Below are 24,612 nucleotides of genomic sequence, written 5' to 3'. Positions count from 1 at the left end.
AATTGCCCTGTTCTGTTCACTCCCTCTGAAACATCTGGCACTGGTCACTGTTGGAAGACAGGATACTGATCTGACACATTATGGCCATTCTTAAGGACAAGGATATGTATTCATCTATGTCAAGCATAAAGAAGTTCTGGTGGGATTTGTAATAGGACACCATGTCTATCAGTACTGGTTCAAATCTAAGTCAAAGTAGTATGACAAGGACACTATTGTCTCAAGAATGGTTAATGGCCTATGGAAAATGGACTTAGACCATCTAATTAATTTCCTAGCAGTGGCCTAAGGACCACACCATTTTTAAACTAAGATGAGCTAACAAATTTGTGCACAGCTGATTTTAGAACTTGCAAAATTTGTAATTAAAATTAAAGTAGTCTAGTAATATGTGAATCACCTAGATCAGTGACTCTCAAACTTATTTGATCGCAACCCCTTCTTCGTGTCTGTAGTTTACGCCCTTCCCACCATGTATATATATACACTGATAAAAAAAACCTCTCACTAAATATTAAAAACAGTAAGACATTGATTCAAACAGAGCCAATGATCCATTGTAATAAGAGCAAACGCAAAACTCTTAGGTCAATGCTTACAATTAAACATACACACAGTGGTGTAGCAAATGGATTAACGTATAGATGGCAACAACTTTGTATAATGCTATGGAATCTTAACAGAAATCCATCAAAATGCACAGTGCTATCTAGAGTCAAATGCACAGTGCCATCTGAGGGAGGACCTGATATGTCTGGAGGAATCAGCTCTGCTAGTTATTCATTGTTGTGGATAAAATGTGTGCAGTTTTTTCCTAAAGCTTCTCACGCCCCCACAGAATACATTCCATGCCTCCCCAGGGAGGTCTTCCCCCCCAGCTTGAGAATATCTGACCTAGATTATGATGTAGCAGGAACTGTAACAGCTTGTGTTAGAAGGTATTTATATTTACAAACCTGTCTGTCCGGAAAGAAAACCTCACAAGTTTCATGCTGCAGTCAGAGCTGGCAAGGTCATCCTCATCAATTCCTTCCAGTCGTGTCACAGGAAGATTCTGAAAAATTTTCTTACAAAATAAATGCCCAGGGAATTCTCTGCAAATAAAGATATTAAAAATAATTCAAGTTACACCTCCTCCAAAACTCTTAATGACTATTTTTAAAATGCAAAATTTTCATATTTATTCCATAAAGTCACAAAATTATTCTGATGAAAAACTGGAAGATAATACTGCAGAGAAGTGGTCCTCTCTCTAAACTCAACAGCATTCCATATAAATGCATTCACATAATATAAACTCAGAATATGATTCTGCAACCCTCTTTCAGGCGAGCAATTCTTGCAGTGTCAAATCTCCAGTCAGCAGTTATCAAATAGAGGTGGTAAATTTAAAATGCTAAGCAGTTCCAATAGAATACCTGTAGATACTTCAAGGAGCTGCTACTACCCAGTGCTATGAGAAAAATCAAAATATATCCCTCGCCTCCTATAGCAATAGTACAAGACGACTATTTTTCTGCTTGCTCAAGTGGAAGAACATATGTTGAAGCACACTGATTTGCAAACTCTGAAGAAACATGATTTTTTAATATGCTTTTACAATATCTCGGGCCCAGTCCTACCCAAATGGATGCTAATGGGAATTTGGCTTCTGACCTCAACAGGCGCAAGATTGGCAATAATTTAAAACTAGCTAGCCTCATAAAAATGTATGTTAAAATTGTGCAGCAAACATACCTGAAATACAAATTTAGATCAATAGAAATGGCACAATTAGAGGAATTAACGATCACAGCGACATTGAGATCGTGCGACACCTTTACTGAAGTGAGGGGAGATATGATGGTTGTATTCTTGTTCTCATCCTGCATGTTTGCTTGGAAGAGTGCAACATCAACATCTGCTAGATGCACACCATCTATTGTATCAAATATGTCTTTATGCCAAAGTCAAAGAAAGTGACAGGTTTCAAAACTCTCCAACAAGCAAAAAATACATAACAAAATATGACAGTGAATTTCTTGTACTTTGTTTCCCAAGGCAGGTGTATATTTATATATAGTCTTCAAGTTCTTGCACAACAAGGTATTTATAATTATTACTTTTTTATGTTTCACAGTAGCACTCAAAGACCCATTCAGGATTAGAGCTCCATTGCGCTAGGTGCTGTACAAATGCAAAGTATGACATGTGCCCTGCTTTATAAAAAGGTGACAGTCCAATTTAATTAGAAACTCTCTGCCACTAGAGCACATATTGAACACCATTTCTATATCCACTCTCCCTGCTGCCCGAACTTCACTCTTGGACAATATGTGTTTTTGATTATGAAAGCAAAACTTTGCAAAGTACAGTTTTAATTAACAATGACTAGAGCAGAAGAGGTCTTTTTAAATTTTGGCAGTACAAATTGCAAGGTAGCTGGAATAACAGTTTTAGACTGAGTGGACTGAAGTTGAAGTAAAACAATCTCTCTGAATAGTAATTAACGTAATGAATATTGGCCTATTGGTGAGAGACTGCTTGAAAAATGTTCACAAGCCTATTTTTGAATTCTGGATAAGAACATGGAGTAGGAGCATTAACAAGAAGCCAGTCACCAAAAATGATGCAATGGACTCCAGTCTCATATGAGAAATTGTACCACTGCTATTTAGCAAGACAACAAGCTACAGAATTTGATCAAATTTGAACGCCTTTATCTAGTTGTCTTGGAAAGTACAACCTATAAATTACTTTAAACAAATATTTTGAAGTTACTAGTATAAGTCTGTAAAACCATTAGGAATGTAATTAAAAATCAACTAAAATCTAAATACTATTAAAAAACCTTGGACCTCTCTAAACGTGCATTCACTTTTTTTGGCAATTGCTTATTGCCAGATGCAGTTGGAAGAACAAAATAATGGGATTATTACACAATGTAAGAAAATTTAGCTGGGAACAGAGAAAGCTGAACAGTTTGTGAAGCAAATGGCCACCATCCTGCCCACAAGAGACCAAAAAACTAGCATCTACAGTGTAATAATGAAGCTCCACTGGCCTGGTGAGACCATGTTGGTACCTGTACTTCAGCTTTTCACATTTAACTATGAGATCACATGGACTAGATGGATGAAATAACTTCAAAATAGCAAGGCTTGAATTTCCTTCACGAAACTTGTGTTTAGTCCTGAAAGGGTATCAAGAAATATTTTTTTTCCTGTTATCTACATTCTTTTTCTTCATAGTATGACTATTTTTTTTGATCAATTATATTGGGAAACGGTCTCCCTCCATTGCAAAGGATACATATCCAACCAGAGTTATCTAACAAAAATAGAACCCCTCTACAAAAGTTCACATCCGTTATTCTTTCCAAAGCTTGTGGAGACAAATCAAGGATAAAGCAGTCAAGTGCCTGTAATTCTGTATCTTCTCCAGGAAAATCAAGGTGCACAAGAATAAAATTATTCAACAGCAGCAAAGATGTGCTCTTTTTAAATGACAGAATCCTCACAGACGATATTGAAGAAAGACCTGTAAAATTATTTTTAAAGAATTAAGTTTTTTACATATCGAAATTGGTAGTTTTGATTGGAGAGACATTTTAAGATTATAGTTTAAATTCATTGTCTTAGCCTTTTGATCAATGTAGTGTGCCAAGATCACTGTGGTCAGAACAGTTCCAAGAATAGCACTAATTTATTTAATCAACTTCTACTACACAAAGCCAACAGGGGGAACACAAAGCAACATTTTGGTAGACACTAAAAATACTAATTTTGAATATAAAATATTTTAGCAAGGAGACTTTAGGGAGAGGGATCTTAAAGTTATTTAATGTATCAAGGCCCTGATCCTGAAAAGATTTACACATCTGTTTAACTTTACACAGTGACTTCAATAGGCTAGTCACTGTGTAAAGTTAAGTATATGCTTAAGTCTCTGCAGGACCAGCGAGAATATTCTCGACTATAGAACTTCCTTATTTTCATTTGATCAGGTGAAGTGCATGTCCGTCTGTAATATTTATATCATTGCCATGCAACAAACCCATTAGCATTCCTGATGAGCAAGCACATGCCTCATCAACACAGGGAGTTCCAAACCCACAACATTAAAAATGACAGCATGAAAATATTTTACGCCTTCCTAGGGCCCAATCCTGCAGCCCATTCTCATGTTAATAGTTGTTGCAGGATTGGGCCCATAATCACCAAAAGATTAAAAATATGGAATATACATTTAATATACTCACTAATATTTTTAACTTCCAGAAGTTTTTTAAGTCTCTCTTCATTCCAGCTGTACAAGGGAGTTGTGTCAGATTTTCCATCCTCTCTATTGAGCTCATAGACAAACAGTTCATTGTTTTTACTAAGAGCCAGGAGTTTTGACTTGTTTCCTTGTGGATCATTATTTTCTGCATCCTCCCACATGAAGCTATATTTAATAACAATATTTAATATGTTACATTTATTCACATTATTCTCTTCCAACTTCAGTCAACTCCACTGTTCAGAAAACATAACAAAGCAGTTAAAAAATATCTAGTGTGGTGTTTTATTCACACACACACACAAAACTAGGACGCTGACAGGAAAACAGTGAAATATATACACACAAAGTGCTATCAAATGTCCAAACTAAACAGTAAAAAGGAAAAATATTTTCTTGCTCTTTTATCTGTTTTAGTTATAGTGATCATAAGTGTTACTCGTAACAATAATAGGCTCAACGCTTTCAAAACATAATGAGAACATAATGAGATTTTTAAGCTGTCAGCGATGGTTCAATTTTCAGGGAGGCTGTAACAGTTTGTCTGTGTTCCAAGACAGAGAAGATTGCCACGCTTGAGGAAGATAAGGTGGGTGAAATAATACCCTGTATTGGACAAATTTATACTGGTGACAGAGAGACAAGCTTTCCAGCTGCTACACAGTGACAGAGCTCTTCTTCAGGTCTGGGAAAAGTTCTCCCAGGGTCACAGCAAAATGTAAGATGGAACAGATAGCTTAGCAATAAGTCGTTAGCACAGGGGTAGGCAACCTATGGCCCGCATGCTGAAGATGGCACGCTAGCTGATTTTCAGTGGCACTCACACTGCCTGGGTCCTGGCCACTGGTCCGGTGGGCTCTGCATTTTAATTTAATTTTAAATGAAGCTTCTTAAACATTTTAAAAACCTTATTTACTTTACATACAACAATAGTTTAGTTATACATTAAAGACTTATAGAAATAGACCTTCTAAAAATGTATTACTGGCACGCGAAACCTTAAATTAGAGTGAACAACTGAAGACTCGACACTCCACTTCTGAAAGGTTGCTGACCCCTGAGTTAGCACACATTGGAAAAGCCACTCCAGGGAGACAAGTATCAGGAGGTTGCCATGTGAGTTTGTATCTACAAAAACGATGAAGAGTCCGGTGGCACCTTAAAGACAAACAGATTTATTTGGGCATAAACTTTCGTGGGTAAAAAACCCACTTCTTCAAATGGATGCATGCATCTGAAGAAGTAGATTTTTTACCCACGAAAGCTTATGCCCAAATAAGTCTGTTTGTCTCTAAGGTGAGCTGTAGCTCAGGAAAGCTTATGCTCTAATAAATTTGTTAGTCTCTAAGGTGCCACCGGTACTCCTTTTCTTTTTGCGAATACAGACTAACACGGCTGCTACTCTGAAACCTGTCTCTAAGGTGCCACCCAGACTCTTCCTTGTTTTTACCTCCGGGAGAGTGGCCGGTTAATGCCTCTGCAGTCAGAGGACAAACAGAGGGGGTTAGTGGGTCACAGCAAGACCTTTGCAGTCTCCCCCATTCAGGGCTAGTAGGGCTTGAAGACGGCCCTGGAGAAGAAGCTTATGCGCATCCCTGCGGCGACCAGCAAAACAATCCGCAGCGCGTGGAGACACGCGGACACGTCAGGGCGCCGCCCGACAACCCGCGACAGGGTGAAAGGCCCGTCAGCCGCCAGACAGCGCCACCCCGCCCGAGGCGCGGCTCGGGTCCCGGCGCGCCAGCCCCGCCCGCCGCACAGCGCCTCCTGGGCTCGGCGGGACCCCCGCCCCGGGACCCGCCACTTACTCCGCCCACGCTCCCGGGAGGAGGCTGCTGCGGGCCCGGCCAGCCCTGCCGCCGGCCAGCGACCGGAGGTGGAGCCCCCCCGAGACCAGCCGGCTTCCCACAGCGTCCTGCGCCCTGTTGAGCTTGACCTGGGCTGTGTCCCCCGGGGGGCTCCGGGCCTCCCGGGCGAGGGGCACCAGCAGCACCCGCAGCTCCCCCTTCGCTCCCTCCATCCTCCTGGGGCCCCCAGCCAGCTTCCCCCAGACCGAACTTCCGGCTTCAGCCGGGCGCAACACGGGCCGCCGCCATCTTGCGCAGGGCTCTACTTCCGGCCAGCTGACGCGAGAGGGCGACGAGACCTCGAAATCACGCTCTGCGCCTTAGGGCGCGGGCATTCCACTGAGACTACAACTCCCAGAATGCCATGCGGCAAAGACTACAGGTTCTTGTAGCCGGAGGGAGTAGTGCATGGTGGGATTTGTAGTCTCCGGGCGTGCTGGCTGTGCAGTGCGACCAAGGAGAAGCATGTGAGTTGAAATTCGTAGTCTTGTGGCAGGCTGGCCAACCTGAGCCTGAGAAGGAGCCAGAATTTACCAACGTACATTGCCAAAGAGCCATAGTAATACATCAGCAGGCCCTCATGGCAGACTCAGGGAAGGGGTGGAGTGGGGGCAGGGCCTGTGGCAGAGCCAGGGGTTTAGCAATGAGCACCCCGCCCCCCCCCCCGGCACATTGGAAAGTTGGCATCTGTAGCTCCAGCCCCGGAGTCGGTGCCTATATAAGGAGCCGCATATTAACTCCAGAGCCATAGGTTGGCCACCCCGGTCCATGGGGCCGTGCCACACTGAGACTAGTCGTCTACTCAGATCAGGAGGATCTCTGGATAGATTGCTTGCTAGCTAGTCCATTTTAGATGGAGCATTAAATGCTGTGACTTCTGTTTTGAATGGGCTCCTAACCTCGGATTCAATCTTAGTCACTGAGCCTGGGGACACACACATTTGAGCAAGTGGTTGGGACTCAAGGAGGTTAGGAGGGGCCTAGAACCTGGATCAAACTTAATCCGTAACTCCCATTGTCCAACCAGCCATTTTCTGTTTATTTTGTAACTCCTAACTGGTTTGACCTAGACTAATCATTTTGTAATGGAGATTAAGTTTACCACTTTATCAGTTGCTCTCTGAAAATCTTACAGGGTACTAATATTTGAAAGTAGCATGATTTCTCAGAGTGCCAGAGACTTTTTATTCTGCTCCTGTGCATGTGTCAACACTATCATTTATTTGAGGGGAAACTCTCAAATGTAATAGGTTCAAAATATTATATTAAAACATTTCCATGACTCCTTCCCTCACAGAGACATTCCAAAATAAAATTTCCTGGTGTAAAACACCCACTGGAAATAAAACAATAACACCTAGTAGTCCTCCAAAGCAAGTGCTACAACAGTATTTAAATTACAGCAGCTAGATTGTGCACCTCACAAACTATAAAGTCAGAGACTCTCTCAACGGGGATTCTAGATGTGTATGTATCTATGACACAAGCCTGTTCTCTAATTCACCTTTTTCTTGCTCTCACTGCAGGAAAAGCAGAGGAGCAACAATCCCAACAAATGGTTTATATCTGCGATTGTACGGCTGTTGCAGCCTCTATTTTAGATGCTGATCAGTTTTGTAATGTATTGTACAACATGGCCCCAGTTCCGCATTGAGCTTGGCAGCTGGAAGGAAGGGGACTGTGTCAGTAGAGCTTGTTGCAAGATCAGAGTCTATGTGCCACTCTTGCCCTGTGCCGGATGGAATTTCAGATCTGCTCAAGTCTGGATGATTATTTTATCCACCAGCCACTAAACTACAGTACAAATGAACGGACAGCACTGAGGGATTTCCCTAGACCCCTCCCCCCCCCGCAACTGTCCCATCCTCCTCCAGTGCTCAACTAGTTACCCCCGCAATGTTGCCAATTTAGTCGTTTTCCAAAACCCCTCTTTCCCCCCATAAATTCGAACACCCCCTCTAATTTCAATTCCTGGGGAAGCCTCTGCTACTGACATCTCTGGAACGTGCTGTCACCGTGCAGGGGTTGCACCCCACACAGGACACAAGCGCTGATGACAAACCCTGCACAAGTATGACTGTTTTAGGGGCTGCTCGCCCCAACCCGGGAAAGGTGTGACCACGCTGAATTGCTGCAAAGCTCAAGTCAGGCTTACACCCAAACGTGCCCATTACAAACACGCCCCCGGCACAGCGGCTCACCGGGGACGGGCTGGGTGGAGCGGAGCATCCTCCAGGCTCCCAGCTCTTCCCCCGCCCCTACGAGCCCGGGCCCTGCCTAAACCCCTGTCACTTCCCTGGGCCCTGCAGGCTCCGCGCGCCCCCTAGGCCCCGCCCCTCGTGGTCTGGCCCCGCCCGCGCGCCGTCGCCTATCCGGGAGGGCCGCCGGGACGGTGGCCGCGCGGTGCTGTTTCTCTCCGATGGCGGAGCGGAAGGATGTCGCTGGTGGCCGGGCTGCTGGGCAGGGTGCTGTGGTTCTCCGGGCTCCGTAGCGGGGACCATGCGCCGGGGAGCCAGGCCATGGAGCAGGACAAAGCGCTCGAGGTGTATGGTGACTATCTCAGCCGGAGCGGGGAGAGGGGGGTCAGTGCCCCGGGCACGGGCGGGTCGGCCAGCGGGGAGCGGCGCTTCTAGGTAATTAGCCCCGCCCGAGAGCAGGGGCCTGGGCTCGAGGCGCTCTCGAGGTCCCTTCCAGGCCTGTGAGGCGGGCGGGGAGTGGCCGCTCTGGAGGAAGGGGCGGGCGGGTGCCCCGAGGGGGGGGAGCGGCGCCCTGGGGAGGGAAGGGTGGGTGGCCGGCCCGCCCTGGCAGGTGGGTGAGTGCTCTGCTTACCTTTTTCAGAGTAGCAGCCGTGTTGGTCTGTATCCGCAAAAAGAACAGGAGGACTTGTGGCACCTTAGAGACTAACAAATTTATTAGAGCGTAAGCTTTCGTGAGCTACAGCTCACTTCATCGGATGCATTTGGTGGAAAAACATCGGATGCATTTGGTGCTTTGGTTACTGAGAGCTTTGGGGTGGGTTGTTGGTGCCCAGGTGCAGTGGGGCAGAGGGAGAGGTGCCTAGGGACCCACCTGGCCCTGAGATCTCTGGAGGGTGGGAAGCTGTCTCCAAAGCTCAGGTGTCAGGTGAACCACCCGCAGGGTCACTTCCACTGGTGAAGTTACCTTGTTACTTCACCCCTCTGGTTAGGGCACAGGCCAGACACCCTTGGCAGCTAATGTGAGGCTGGTAACTCCCGACAGGGCCGGATTAACCTTTCTGCAGGCGCCAAATAGATTTGTGGGCTCCCCTTGGAGGCAATGGAGCACGTTGCGGGGACGTCAGGCCCCGGAGCGAGGGGCCGCCAGAGGCAATGGGGCATGGCATGACAGGGGTGGCCCTGCTGCACCCAGCCCAGCCCAGCGCAAGGGCACTATTTACAAACCGGCAGTTGCCAGATGCACAGTGGCCTGGCCGGCCCTGTGCTGCCTGCATGTCCTTTCCCCTCAACAGCGGTCCCATGCAATAAAAATACTGACAGGTTTCAGAGTAGCAGCCATGTTAGTCTGTATTCACAAAAAGAAAAGGAGGACTTGTGGCACTTTAGAGACTAACAAATTTATTAGAGCATAAGCTTTCATGAGCTACAGCTCACTTCATCCGATGCATTTGGTGGAAAAAAATATTGAATCAAATACCTTTGGCAGCTTTTCTCTCCTCTGTTTTTTCCACCAAATGCATCCGATGAAGTAAGCTGTAGCTCACGAAAGCTTATGCTCTAATAAATTTGTTAGTCTCTAAGGTGCCACAAGTCCTCCTTTTCTTTTTAATAAAAATACTGTGTTTGTAGTAGTAGTTTCCTATAAACATTGGAGCAATTCCAAACCACAAGTCGTCTAGTTTACAATCTAAATATTAAAACCAAATCTGGTGGCAAAAGCATTTCTTCCATACATTATAAATCAAGTTTAGATTTAGTTTTTAGCCAGAAGGGCAAAAAATAGCAAATACTGAATTGGAGGCCAGATTGAAGACTTTGTGCACACCGTTCTAGAGCCACTCTGTTGTAATTACTGATGGAAAGAGGAATGTTAGCAGACTTGAGTGGGTCATCAGTGGCACACTTTTCATTGGCATTAATTCAGATTATTTGCTGCACTTCAGATACTCAGTATTTGGATCCCATATGCTATCTGAAACAGCCTTTTTAATATACTAAGTAACTCTAAAATCTTAACACTGTTCAGAGATTAATTTTACTAGGAAGAAGGCACTCTGATTCTTGATTTTATTATGCAACTGATCATCCTGGACATACGTTAATTTCACTATGTAAACTGATGAGTCACTGACTGTCAGTAAAACTTCATGGCAGGAAAGTTCAGTGGATCAGTTTCAGTCCTTGTATAACTCCACTGTAGTTAATGGCATTACAACAGGGCTGAATTTGGCCCATTTATATATAAACAAGTTTATGAAAAGCTGCCAAAGGTATTTGATTCAATATTAGCATTTAATGCAGGCAATAAAAGCTATAACACATATAGGATGAATATTGTATTCACCAAAGGGCTTTGAGACATTGCTTTTAGAAAATGACTTCTCATGCAGTCTATGGGCAGAAATAAAGCTAGTTGAGAGAACCACACTGAGTACTCAAAGAATGTAATCAAAGTCCTTTTGTACACTCTTGAGTTCATCCATTGCTGGAATGCTTTTCCACTGAAACAGCTTGGGGTTGTTTTTCAGCAAACTGCATTTGCATGGCGTACCCCTTTTAAAAAAAAAAAAAAATAAACAGATTAGGTTTGTAGTATGGGCTTCAGTCAGCCACATCTATAGTAGGTTGATTAAAAAAAAATTTATTTTTTTTTGTTAACAAGTTTGACTTAATCTGAAATTAATCAGATAATGATTTTTACGAATTTATTCTTTATTTGCAACTGTTGATGTTAGATCATGCAAACAAATTTTATCCTGTCACTTGTTCATGAATTCCTTACTGTACGTATTTGGTCACTGAAATCGTATTGTATTGTTTCTGTCCAGTGATTGGATGATCTAAACTTATAAACAGGAGGATACCTCTTTTTCAGTTTATGAATTATCCTTAAGCGTTTGTAATAGTTTTGAATCTACAAGGTAAGCACTTCATCCTGGAAAATGCTTAGTGTCTCCAACTTCCACTGATTTTTTTGGAAGCAAGAGTGGCTTAGAACCTTACAAAATTTGCCCATATATCAGAAGTTCGTCAAGTCAAGGATCTTATTTTCTTATTCTTCTGTGAAGTGCTAAGCATACCAATTTCAGTAAGGGAGAAGTATCAACAACCCCATTGCCCTGTGTAAAGGGTTTAATGTAATAAGATAATACTATAAACTAAATTCATATTGTGTTCTGGGTAACGTCTGAGTTTTGCCTGTCAAAACAGTGCAGAGCTGATGCACTCCATTTGTAGGTGGTAAAATGCTATGTTCTTTGACCATGAAGTGTAGAAATGTTTGCATTGTATGGAGATTTCAGAGTAGCAGCCATGTTAGTCTGTATTCGCAAAAAGAAAAGGAGGACTTGTGGCACCTTAGAGACTAACAAATTTATTTGAGCATAAGCTTTCGTGAGCTACAGCTCACTTGGAGCAGACAGGGTGAGATACAGGTGGTTTGGTTTCTGCTCCTCTTGAGTGACTGAGTCAACAAGATGTTTCTGTAACCAGGCCTCTCCTGGAGAGGAGTTGAAAAAATTAGGCTGGGAAGAACAACTTGTTAAAAACCTAGGTTTCAGAGTAGCAGCCGTGTTAGTCTGTATTCGCAAAAAGAAAAGGAGTACTTGTGGCACCGTCTCTAAGGTGCCACAAGTACTCCTTTTCTTTTTGCGAATACAGACTAACACGGCTGCTACTCTCAAACCTGTGATTATGCAAGGCACTGAATTTAGCCGTATAGAGTGGAAATCTGTCAACTTCATGAATTTTTTTAAATTTGTTAGTCTCTAAGGTGCCACAAGTACTCCTTTTCTTTTTGTTAAAAACCTATGACTCTTTCCCTAATCCTCTAATTTATGAAAGGTATTTCATTTCTGGTATATGTTCTTCTGCTTTAGATATAATTCGAACTATCCGGGATCCAGAGAAGCCTAATACTTTAGAAGAACTGGAAGTGGTAACGGAAAGTTGTGTTGAAGTGCACGAGATAGGAGAAGATGAATATCTCGTTATTATCAGGTTTACACCAACAGTACCTCATTGCTCTTTGGCAACTCTCATTGGTAAGATTCATATTTCCATAAATGGCCGCATAGTTTTCTTCTAAAATGTGCAACAGTAAACCAAATACAATGGAGGTTCATATGAGTAACACTAATAAAAGTATTTTTTCACTTTTTTTTTTTTTTTTTTTTTTTTTGCTTGGACTTGTATATTAGAAAGCATAATACAAAGCAGTCAAAAGAAATATTGCAATATTTCTTAAACTGAATAGCATTTTATGAAGCAAAAAGATCCCTAGGCCTTGTTCAGGGATGATGGCTTTCAAAAATTCTCTTCATCATTTGGTAGTTCCAAGACACACGGAGTTAAGAGAGGAAGAAAAGGAATTGTGAATTACGTGTAGATGATTGCGGCTTATTAGGCCCTAACCACACTAGTTTGAATAGTATTGGGCTTGACAACTGTCTTCAAATATGGCTGTCACAGACATGGATCTACCACTGTTTTACAGTTCAGTGTAGCCAGAGGTTTTCTACATATGGTAGTGCAAACAATGACACTGGACTAGTCCCTTTTAGGTAATCTATAGCACAACTTCTGAATACAGCTGCAATATGGTTTGGTGTGGAAGTAAACCATTTAACAGCTTACTGTTGCTGTAGGTGTTTCAAAATGTTTAACAAGCCACAGTACAGATAGGGTTTTAGTATTTGCTTTGTTGCTTCTTAGCTAAGCAGCCCAAGGTGGCCTTAGATAACTATGGTGGCCAGACTTTAGAAATAATGGGGAGAGGGGAAGCATAAGTGTTGAAATGAATGTAGAGCAGTGATTAAATAATACTGTGCCTTGGTAGTATATGATGAATAGGGAGTAAAGCAATGTGTCTTATAGTGTAGTCTTGTCTTGAGAGATTAATCTTCACTGATTTAAGAGAAATAACATATTGGGCTCTCTTCAGCAGTTCTTACTCATGCAAAACTCCATTGAAGAAAATACTATGGGATTAGAGCTGTGATGGCTCCTGTGTCTAGGTCTGTTAAAAATTGAAGTTATATTTTTAATTTTTATTTCTTACAATCTAGGGATTGTACATTTACCCAGCTTGTATCCTCCTGGATATGAATAGCTGATAGGAGTTGATTTTTACTTACGCTAGAAGGGTACGTTCTGAAATGTTTGGTTCTGGCATTACTGCAGAAGTTTAAAGAAAAGCAGTTTGTCAGATCTTAAAAATAAAACAAACCCTCTTATGTACTGTTAAAAGGTCACAAAGTAGAACAAGATTCTACTCTTGCATATTTTCTTTGACTATGTGCTTAGTTGGGATGTTGTTTATCCTTTTTCCTTCTCGTGATGAAACCAGACTTCAGTTCTCTGAAGTTATGCTGCTTAGTTATAACGTATCAAGATTAACAAGCTTTATAATTCTAAGTTAACACAGACAAAGGATTCTCATTTTACATTTTAAATACTTTTTTTCCTTAAAGGAAAATAAATGTTTGAATTTAACCAAGAAGTAATTCATGCTGAAGTATCACTCCACTTCTTTATATGGGAAAGTGAAGTACAAATGGTTAAGACTTAATCGGCCTATTTTTAGGACTGGCAGCTACTTAATCATTTACTTAGGGCTTATCTACATAGGGAAGCTGTTTTGAAATAAGATAGGGTATGAATTTGAAGCGCAGTAGTTGGTCATGCTATCTCCCTGTATAGCTATTCCAGACAATTTGCTGGTGTAGAAAAGCCCTTACAAAAAACAGATTCTATGAGGTCCAAAGGACTCTCAACTTCAGTAGGATCAGGCTCATGTACAGTAGCTATTACTTACAGTATATGTATTTAAATAGTCTGAAGATTTTTACTCTGATTTTTAAGAAATAAAACAGCTGACACTTTTAGAGTACTGTGAACTTGACTGCCATGGTTTGATTTCCACAGGCTTTGTATTCTTGTGTTCTGAGTGACCTCTATTTCTCCACAGTTCCTCATTTTGTAAAAGGAAAGAGCTACAGCAAGTATATTTAAGCAGCTAGGTAGCACATGTAAGAGTACAAGCAATAAGCAGTTTGTCAGAGTTCCTTTCGTGCATAGGCTACTTGATTTTTAAATTGGTCTTTTATGTTTTTTTACCTACTAGGCCCTAAATAGCCTGGGGCCAACCTGCTGAGAGTTAGTCTGTGTGGTGCTGAATTTCTATCCTCCTTGATAGAACTGGGTTTGGCAGAACTGAATTTTTATTTTTTTTAAATAATTTTGACAGATAATATCAATGCTTATTTTAAAGCTTTTTAAAATTATAGTTTTTTAATTTTCAGTTGTGAGAAATTATGGACTGGTCTGATAATTGGGGGGAAGTCAGATAATTATTTGACATGTTGAGATTCAAAAAGTAAAATCTTTATAACCATTAAAACACACATTGTCAACATCACATGTCAAAATATACCAAGTAAAAATCCTTAAGCCAAACTCAAATAAGTTCTCAAGCATCATTTTTCTTACTGTACCTATTGGTAAGTTTTTATTATTATCAATGGAAATATATTTTTCATTGGTCGGTATGTGTACATTGAGATTGACATTTACTGACATTTACCAATTAAAAATCTGATCCGTCCAAGCCTAGATATAATAGAGAGGGGAGTAGCTGCCAGGGTGTTATCCCCAGGACTCTGGAATCCCCTCCTGTCCCTGCTCTGAAGTAGTCCAGATTTGTTGACTTCTAGAGCATCTTGGAGGGCCTATTTGTTTCAAGTGATTTTTGAGGCATGGGCCAATATATTGAGGTGTTGGTATTTCTAGTGCTGCTGCTTGATAGAAGGGTTGAGCTGATGCTATGGCATTTTGTTCTAACTAATTGGCAGGGTGCTCAGAACCTGTGCATGGGCGCTCTTTACTATTCTTCAATTTAGAATAAACAAATACATTTTTAAGAAGTCTGTGGCTGCCTGGATATTTACTCTCTGAAAGGGAACTGGCAGCTGGGAGAGTTATGGTTATTATTACTGTAACTGAGAATGGCTCTTGGTCAGTCCAGTGGCTAATTTCCAGGTCATTGAAAAATGAGTCACATACTTGTCGTGGTCTTCTGTCCCAAAGAATTACAGGGTGCTTGCCTGATCTGTCATACTCTCTAGTGGATTCAAGCATCCTCTTCATCTGTCTGCCCTGTGCTAATGATTACGAAGATGAACCCATTAGATTTCAGATGTTTCTCTCTAGGTTAGTTGCATGTCATCTCCTAATTTATCACTAAAAGCATATAGTTACTACAGTGATGAGTACAATAGAAAGGCCTAATTTAGACAACATTGTGTTTGAATGTTACATGTAAGCAGCCAATACTTTTTTACTCGTGTCACTTGCTGGTTTTTTAGATTAATCCTAGATTTAAATCGTAAGGTCCTTAGGACAAAGACTGCTTCCTTTCTGTGGTTTGTATTATACTGAGCACGTGTTAAGAGTTTAATAAATAATTTAATGTACATTGAAAATTAAGCAAGGGGTAGGTGGCTACCTGGGTTAGATGATATATTTGGGAGACAGAAGAATTCCCTGCTCCCCTAACTTGTTCCAAGATTGTGTTCTTTTCAAACTGTTTGCTGAACTTCTAACAAAAGAGAAATCTTCCAAAAGAAATTGCTGCATTATGTCCTCAGCGGAAGTTAAGTGCGGCCACAATAGTAGGAAAGAACCCCTAGTACAGGAATGTAGACGAGGAGAGGAGTGATCATTCTATAAAGTGCTTGGAGACTAAAGTCTCTCTCTAGGTACAAAGCAGGCACAGAAAAAGTTTCCCTATTATCCTGCCTTGTCCTCAATGATCTGGAAGAACCATATCTTGGGGTCAGAGGGTCTCCATTGTCATTCATTCATCCCTCCCTCTTTCTGTTGAGAATGCTACAGGGGTGACAATTGCCAATTGTATAGATGGCTTTTGTGATGTAGATGTATGTCCACTGGAAATTAGGCAGACCAAAAAAATTGTTTAAATCATCTACAGAACTCCTCGAACTTGCCAATGAAAAAAAAATGCTTTTTATTGTTTGTTTTTTTAAACAGGGCTTTGTTTGCGAATAAAACTTCAGAGATGTTTGCCTTTTAAGCACAAGGTAAAGTATTCATTTCTACCATTCTCATATCAGACTGTGCGTGGATGTATGCCCAATACCAAATGACAAACTTAAAAAACCAAACAAACTGCAAGATTGCTTATTTAGTTCTAAAATTGTGGTCAAAAAGATCTGTTGTTTTTTAAATAGTGCATAGTAATTTGCATATGGAATAATAGGATATCTTGCTGCACAGTCCTGCATATAAAGGAACTTATGAGTAATAGTGATTATCTTGTTCCTCAAAGCATTTAGAAAAAAAAAAAAAATCCTGTTTGTTCTTTCCACATAAATTGAGTTTTGCTAAACTCTGGAAAGGGGAACTGTGCTTAGGCCAACCTTCTGACTTTTCCACAATCTATGTCACTTGATTTTTGACACGTGATCGGGATGCATTGTGGAAAATACAGGACATCTTAAAACAAACAACCCCAAATATTTATCTCAGTCCTCCTAATGCCTTTAAGGGAAAGAATTATGGGCCACAGGAACATTCAAAGCAGCCAGGCATTGTGAATTTTATTAATGTTTAACTGGTTACTGAGTTTTTGTACCCTTGGAATAACTAGTTGGTGTTGTCCCCAATGATTCCTGAGTGAGTAAGCAAGACAAGATGACCTGAAGGTAAGGTAGTGAGTAACGTGCCAGTTTCAGTTGGAATTCTGACTCCAGTTAAGGAATAAAGGTGCCCTCCACAGTTCATGTGAAGATTCTCTGCAAAACAAACAAAAGGGAAATGGGATCTCATGTGAGTTTGCTTTGAGAATTTGTAAGCACTGAAAAGGTAGGAAATAGAACCAGGATTTGAAATGAGATTTCTTATTCCTGTAACTTAAATAGGAACACAGGGATTGCCATATTGGACTAGGCCAGTGGTCTACCTAGTCCAATATATCATCTGACAGTGGCCAGCGCCAACCACTATAGTGGAATGTGCAGGAATCTAGGGAAATTTCCTAACCCCAGTAGTTAGAACCTGGTTCATGACCTAAAGCATGTGGGTTTATAGCTCTTCCAAAACTCACTTAAAAAAATAATTGTCTCTGGACATTTCAGATTTCTTAAGACTGTGGCTAACATCCAGCTTCTAAGGCTTTGTCTTCACTACCCAAAAGTGTGTGTTGATACTGCAAAATAACGAATGCATGTTGGTTATTTTGTTGTGAAGAAGCCCAGAGGCCTATTTTGGCAGTGAAGACCTAGCCTGAGTGTTAGTGCCTTTCCGTTGCATAGGATACCAAATACCATAATGTGTGATGTTAGATATATTTGCTGCAATACTTTGAGCCGATGGCCTGAATCATTTCCTTATACCAGAGTTTCAGCACTGGATTTTCTTACTTTTGTAGCTACTTTCCTGAGGCTTCATACTTTTGGGAATAGTCTCACCACAAAAACTGTGACCCATGTTTCTAGAAAATTGTGTTAGTGATGCTGTCCGCTGCCAACTATTTAATCATAACCAATCACTTTAGGGCCAAGGGTATGTAGTGAAAACAGCTTAAAATTTTTGGTGCTTTAAAGGTATATGCAATTCATTTCCTTAATTTGTACAGCAGATAACTTCAGTAAATAAATAACTTCACTACAAATAGCCTTGAAGTTCAAATTTGTGGATACCATTAATATGCTGCATGGGAACAGCCTTTTTGAGAACTGTTATACTTTATAATATAAAGGCTATTCAAGTTTGGAATTGTAATGTAATATACTTCCGTGCAGAGGATCTGTAATAGTATTTGAGCTCAAACTCTTGCTACTTCAAGATACTAAGCCATGTGGAGGCAAAATGCACTTCCTGAAAGTAGAGAAACCCTTTTTGCTCTATAGGTGACAACTCTCACTGCTTCTTCACATCCCTTTCTCAGCCAAAAGACTGAACTGCATTGACACTTTCCACAGAAAGCCCCATTAGCTCCCACTGGCAAAAGTTGAGAATGATGTGACAAAGAGCTTTAAAGAATATGGGATGGGGGTGGTAAATATCGCTTAGGATTTCCTCCCTGAAAGGGTCTTATTTTTGAAATGTGTTTAAATAAGCTGTTTGTGAAAGTGACTGTTGCAGTTCCTGTAGCCTCTAGACAAACAGCTCCAAAATCAGGATCTACAGAACACTAGCTTGTAGTTTAAAGAGAGCTGGCTGGAAAGATAGTGCTGGCTCTCCTCCCTATTTCCAGCTGCTTAACGGCATTAAAAGAAAACTTATCATGCACTTAAGTACTTTCCCAGTAATACTTAGCCATGTAAGTAATTGATATGGTTACCTCAGTTTGACCACCAATAGGAGTGATCACCAATAGAGCTGTGAATTGGAGGGGAGATGTCCCGTGGATTCTCGTAAAATCTAGACGATGAAAAAGCTTGAGACCTGCCTTTTTTGTGGACAACAGGATAGGATAGTTCACAAATGTTCATTGTTAAATAAATGTGCATACTTTGTACAGCTATTTCTCTTTCCCAACAGTGTGCAGGAGTACCGCTATTCAAGTGTGTGGCTAACATTGTTTATTTCTTATCTAGTTGGAAATTTATATATCTGAAGGTGCCCATTCCACTGAGGAGGACAGTAAGTGGATTTTTATAAATTGAATGACTGTGGCTTCAGACTCTGTGTGTGTGGCCCACCACCCTGGGTATTAGTGCAGTGACATAGTTGCAGGATGAACCATGCCATTGGGAAATCTCAAAATGTAAGTTGCTGCAATGAAATTCAAACTTGTTCATGTTGCACATCTAATATATCTTACTGGGATATTGAGGTTTACATTTTTAAAAGGGGGGAAATAAATAGGAAGTATTGCATATGTGCAGCTAAGTACATTTCTGGAATTTCTGAGTGGTTGATCTTGCAATCTTATATTAATGCTAGACTATTTGTATTATGGTTTTTAAAATATAGAGGAACTGGACTGGCAAGTATGTGCGATTGAAAATCTGAATTATAAAATAAAACCAATTTTTTTTCCAAATAAAAAAGAGCCACAACGGACTCCACCCATGCCAGGTTTTGACCTTTCACTTCTTTTGTTCTAAACCTGAATAGAATTGTTTTTTTAACATGGAAAATTTCGGGTGCATTTGGGATTTTTTTCCTTTCTCCCAGTCACATAGCTAGAAACTGAAACTAGAGAAATTCAGATTGACACAATTTACCTATGGATGCAGCGGATTCTCCATCACTTGGAGCCATTAAACATCCACTCTTGATTTTTACGCTCTAGCTTAACCAGAAGTTATGGACTTGATGCTGGAATCACTTTGTGAAATTCTACGGCCTGTGTTCTGCAGGCAGTCAGACTAGGTGATCCTAATGTTACCTTCTGGGCTTAAAATCTATGCAACTTTAGCAAAACTTCAATGGGAACTAGTAGTTGAGTTCCCAAATGCAGAGATATTGGAGCCTAAGAAATTAAAAGCAAAATTTAGAGCTCATAAAATTTTAACTCTGACAATTCCTACCCAAGATCAGGATATAGATGCAAATGTAAGAAATGAATATTAGTGCTATTATGTCTTAATGATGGCTTTTCTGTTACAAGGAAGCAAAATACAATGTTTGTTCCATATTAGTCAGTTGTCCAGATTGTCCCATTGTTGTGAAGGGTTGAGAGGAATTTAGGGTCGGATGTGGCTCTACAAATTTTACATTACTTAAGGACTGCAGAATATCCAGCATAAACAGGGTGTTACGTATTCCTTTCCTGGTCTAGAAATGCCATGAAAGTGATAGTGATTTCTAGTGGCTGTGTGTGACCTTTCTCCCACTTGCCTCTCTTTCCGTTATCTCCTTCTAATCTCTTTTTGTTCCATCCAAGATGCCCAGTTCAACACCACATTTATGTCATTTCCCCCATTCCTGTGTGTTTTCGGTATGCCAGGAGCATCCCCTTCAATAGGTCTATCTTGCCATCTCCATTTCTACCTGCACTGCACTCCTTTGGACAAATCTATTCTACAAATCCTAGTCCTCTTCTCCATAGAGCAAAGTGACTATAGTCCCTCCTATCAACATTTAAAATTAAAATTATAAAATAGAAGAAAGATGTCACAATCCATTTATTCCTTTTGTCTGTTGTGTTACATTCCCATTGCTTGAGATTGCTAGTGTCTACAAAGATTTCAGGGACCTAACTCAGTGCAGGGTCAAGTATCGAGCACAATGTGATTACTGTACAAGAATTCCTCAGTAAAATGGCTCTGATTTACTTTTCATCTGATATTTTGCAGTCAACAAGCAAATAAATGATAAAGAGAGAGTAGCAGCTGCAATGGAGAATCCAAACTTGCGTGAAATTGTGGAGCAGTGTGTTACAGAACCGGACTAGCAGCTACAGTAACCACAGAACTATAATCATTTTGATACATTGGTTTAGTTATTTGTAAAACTTCAAGGCCTTGAGTTTAATACTTACATTGTTTGTACCTTCCACATGATTTTTAAAGGAAACCATTTATAAAGTGGATGTAAATTATAAGAAGGTGGGTAGCAGTATATAAAATTAGATCGAAGTGTATAGTGTTCTAAAGAATTTGTAATATTCAGTGTTCAAAGAGAAATATTTTAACTAGTTACTATGATCCAGCTGTGTTGCCTTCTTCTGATGCACATTGTGATACAAAATCAATTTTGCAGGTTAAAGTTCCACTGTGCTCAAATGGAATATGTTTCAATCACTACACTGTAAAAAACCAACAAAAAATAAAAATTGATTCTTATAATGAAAAGCCACTTCCTGTTTTGAATGTTTGTGTTCTTCATTTTACTATCTATCCTGGTATGGTAACTAATAGAGAAGTAAACATTTTGCTCAAGTGTTTTTGCTGTTGGTAAAATGTTTTCTCATAAAAATTGAAACTAAATTTAAAACGCTAACTGACGCTCTAAACTTGAATATATTTTATAAACGGTCAACAGATCAATAGTAGTACACTCAAGAAGTGTTAAATGAATACTTCTGCATTTCAAATGCTCTTTAACCTTTAATCTTATGTCTGCAAGAAAAGCACTTCTTGTACAGCCATGATGTCCAAATGATATTAATAGAATGTCAGTGTGAATTAATAGAATTTTTCAGAAGATTTTAGAAGCAAATGCTAACTACTTAATTGCTGTTTTGTTTGTTTCTTTATGCAAATTGTTTGAGGCTTGTTGATTTAAAATCTGATCAGAATTCAGTCATAGGACTAGCAGATTTGATACAGTAGAACTTCACTGATTCTCTCTCTGCTAATCTTCGAACCTAAAAGATCTCCTACTCTCCCTTTTTCTTCAAAGATTTCAGAATGCTGTAGTAATGCCTCACTAGTAAAACTTTGTCACTTTTATAAAATTCTAAAGTATATCTATAACATTAAACTTCACTTGATACATAAACATTTTATTTTTACTTTAACAGTATATCTGACTGTTTACACATTGGTTAGTTTATTAATTTGTAAGAAGTTACTCAATCTCCCAGTCATTAGTGTCAATTGGAGCTTGTATTTTCAGTGTTTCTGTCTGGAATCACTTATTTTAAAATGAAATAATTAGGAAACAGCAAATCTAACCAAGAACCATTATAGTTGATAAACAAGTTAAAATCTAAATTGACCGTTTTTTAATTTATATGTATAACTTTATGTAATATCCTGAAGCTCCATTGACTGACTTAGCGCTGAGAGAGGTACATCATGTAAGAATCTGGATTAATTAGGAAAGGAATGAATATTAAAAGTAATTGTTGTGTCTTTGCAATTTGGAATAAACATGACTTTAAAAAAACTATAAAATATTTAGGGAGTGAACATATGCTGGAAAATCACAGAAAAGAAGTAATTTTGGAGAATGAAAGTGCACAGAAACCTGTCCTACGTTAAGCTTTAATCAAGTACGTCAGTCAGCAATTTCTTCAGTATCTGTTACAGAACAGCATAACATCTTCTTGCACAAAAAACCAATGTCACTCAAGAAGAGTTGTGTATTAGTTAGAAGTGATCTAATGGGTATGATTGATTCTTTTAATGTTTTTAGAAAAACTTCAACACTAATTTAAATGATGCTTTCATCTCCAGGTTATATGATGGCTATATTTCCAAGGGAATCAAAGTTTCCTATACTTTTTTGGTCAATGTCTTCCCAGCCTATATGACCGTTTGTCTTTACTCTTGCCATCAAAAAATAATTATTTTTCCTTTTAAAGAGCTGCTTGCATATGAATAGGTCCAAATTGTGTGACTTGAAATTCAGTTACTGTTCACTTAACTAATTAGAGCCACCTATATGTAAAATGGGAAGAATTTCTGCCATAATGAGAAGGAAGTTGAGAATAGCCAAAACTAGACCGTGCCATTAATGATTTATATTGGTGTTGGTGACCAGTTATGGAGACAAGAACATGCTATCTATGATTCCAGACTCTTCCATCTATTATGGATTCATGTTACTATGGGAATCTGTATTTATTTGTATAAGTGAATGCTCATACAATATTGTAAAAGTCCTTTTTATATAATTTATTTTTGCTGGTCTGTTGCACTAATAATGCCTTTCTATGTATCGGAACCTGATATAAATGATGGAGTCCTCCAAAAGAGCTCTCTTGATGAGACCAGTTCTTTTCTGGGCATTTATACCATGCTAATCACCTTGATGTCAAAGTACTGATATTCAAATTTTGTTGAAAGTGCAATTCTACTTGTGTGCCAGTTTGACTGTGCTTACTGCAGAAGCATCTGCTGCTCAGGTAAGCACAGAGAGAGAATAGTAACAGAGGTTGGTATTTCAAATTTACTATTAGGTGGAATTGGTTTTTGTTCTTCTAGTTATCTCTAGAGTGTGAAAGAACGTCCGGTTTGGAGCCAACCTCACCTATATGGCTGCCCTGTCTCAATCACAATTAGCTTTGTTACTGTTTTCTTTACATGGTTAATAGATCTATTTATTCAATATTATGGTGAAGGATGTTTGACATACTCTGTGCTTTCTTCTACTTTTAAAATTTAAATATCATACCACTTCTTTACCACTTAGGAACTGCAAACTACGGTTAAAATAGTTATTGGAACAAGTCATCTGTTGCAGTTCAAAGACTGATTTCTGGATATGTTTTTAGAATTCCAGTGTTTGAAATTCTTATTAAAGCATTGTTTTCTAATCATTATCATAAGAATGGCCATACTTGGTCAGACCAATAGTCCAGTGGTTCTTAATCAGGAGTACACATACCCCTGGGGGTATGCAGAGGTCTTCCAGGGTGTACATCAACTCATCTAGGTATTTGCCTAGTTTTACAACAGGCTACATAAAAAGCACTAGCTATGTCAGTACAAACTAAAATTTCATACAGACAATGACTTGTTTATACTGCTCTGTATACTACACTCTGAAATATAAGTACAGTATTTATATGCAAATTGATTTATTTTATAATTGTGGTAAAAATGAAAGTCAGCAATTTTTTGGTAATAGTGGTGTGACACTTCAGTATTTTTATGTCTGATTTTGTAAGCAAGTAGTTTTGTGTACCCCCAAATTTCATCTCACTTAAAGACACATCAGACTCAACCTTTCCAGACTACTGTACTCCTTTCAGGAGAGTCACTGCAATAGTCCATCTAGCCCAGTATCCTCTCTTCCGACAGTGGCTGGTGCTAGAGGGAATGAACAAAACCAAGGTAATTTATTGAGTGATCCATCCAGTCCCAGCTTCTGGCAGTCAGAGATTTAGGAACCCCCAAATCTGGGGTTGCATCCAGGACCATCTTGGTTAGTAGCCACTTATGGATCTATCTTCCAGGAACTTACACAATTCTTTTTTTGAACCCAGTTTTGGCCTTCACAACATCGCCCTGGCAACAACTTCTACAGGTTAACTGGGTGTTGTGTGAAGCAATACTTCCTTATGTTTTGTTTTAAACTTACTGCCTGTTAATTTCATTGGGTGACACATGGTTTTTGTTTCAGAGTAGCAGCCGTGTTAGTCTGTATTCGCAAAAAGAAAAGGAGTACTTGTGGCACCTTAGAGACTAACAAATTTATTAGAGCATAAGCTTTCGTGAGCTACAGCTCACTTCATCGGATGCATTTGGTGGAAAAAACAGAGGAGAGATTTATATACACACACAGAGAACATGAAACAATGGGTTTATCATACACACTGTAAGGAGAGTGATCACTTAAGATAAGCCATCACCAGCAGCAGGGGGGGGGAAAGGAGGAAAACCTTT

At 39.9% G+C, this 24,612-nt stretch overlaps 2 protein-coding genes across 6 annotated transcripts in view; one reads left to right on the top strand and one right to left on the bottom strand.

Annotated features, from left to right (window-relative positions):
- The window catches only part of SPG11 (SPG11 vesicle trafficking associated, spatacsin), a 64,555-nt gene extending 58,092 nt beyond the window's left edge, over nt 1–6,463 (bottom strand). For 2 of the 4 annotated variants that reach the window (XM_038420010.2, XM_043493483.1), the window contains exons 1-5: nt 6,069–6,443; nt 4,241–4,425; nt 3,292–3,519; nt 1,738–1,936; nt 957–1,094 (exon numbers count right to left, since the gene is read on the bottom strand). In XM_038420010.2, coding sequence (XP_038275938.1) covers nt 957–1,094; nt 1,738–1,936; nt 3,292–3,519; nt 4,241–4,425; nt 6,069–6,280 — 962 coding nt within the window. In that variant the 5' untranslated portion in view covers nt 6,281–6,443. Of the gene's footprint in view, nt 1–956; nt 1,095–1,737; nt 1,937–3,291; nt 3,520–4,240; nt 4,426–6,068 lie in introns of all 4 variants that reach the window. The other 2 variants (XM_038420009.2, XM_038420012.2) reach the window with 2 other exon arrangements.
- A 2,001-nt stretch (nt 6,464–8,464) lies between these two features.
- On the top strand, nt 8,465–21,129 carry CIAO2A (cytosolic iron-sulfur assembly component 2A). Of its 2 annotated transcripts, none has more exons than XM_038420047.1 (5): nt 8,465–8,657; nt 12,184–12,348; nt 16,355–16,404; nt 18,925–18,970; nt 20,632–21,129. In XM_038420047.1, the coding sequence occupies exons 1-5, from the start codon at nt 8,543–8,545 to the stop codon at nt 20,727–20,729; spliced, it is 474 nt and encodes a 157-aa protein (XP_038275975.1). In that variant the 5' UTR covers nt 8,465–8,542; the 3' UTR covers nt 20,730–21,129. The 2 variants fall into 2 exon arrangements, 1 of the variants encoding a protein (XP_038275975.1); XR_005295362.2 differs by having other exon boundaries at nt 8,466–8,657; nt 18,925–19,094.
- Nucleotides 21,130–24,612: the final 3,483 nt, after the last annotated feature.

Source organism: Dermochelys coriacea, chromosome 10 (genome assembly GCF_009764565.3).
Source record: "Dermochelys coriacea isolate rDerCor1 chromosome 10, rDerCor1.pri.v4, whole genome shotgun sequence".
NCBI lineage: Eukaryota > Metazoa > Chordata > Testudines > Dermochelyidae > Dermochelys > Dermochelys coriacea.
This window is presented reverse-complemented; position numbering and strand designations above follow the sequence as displayed.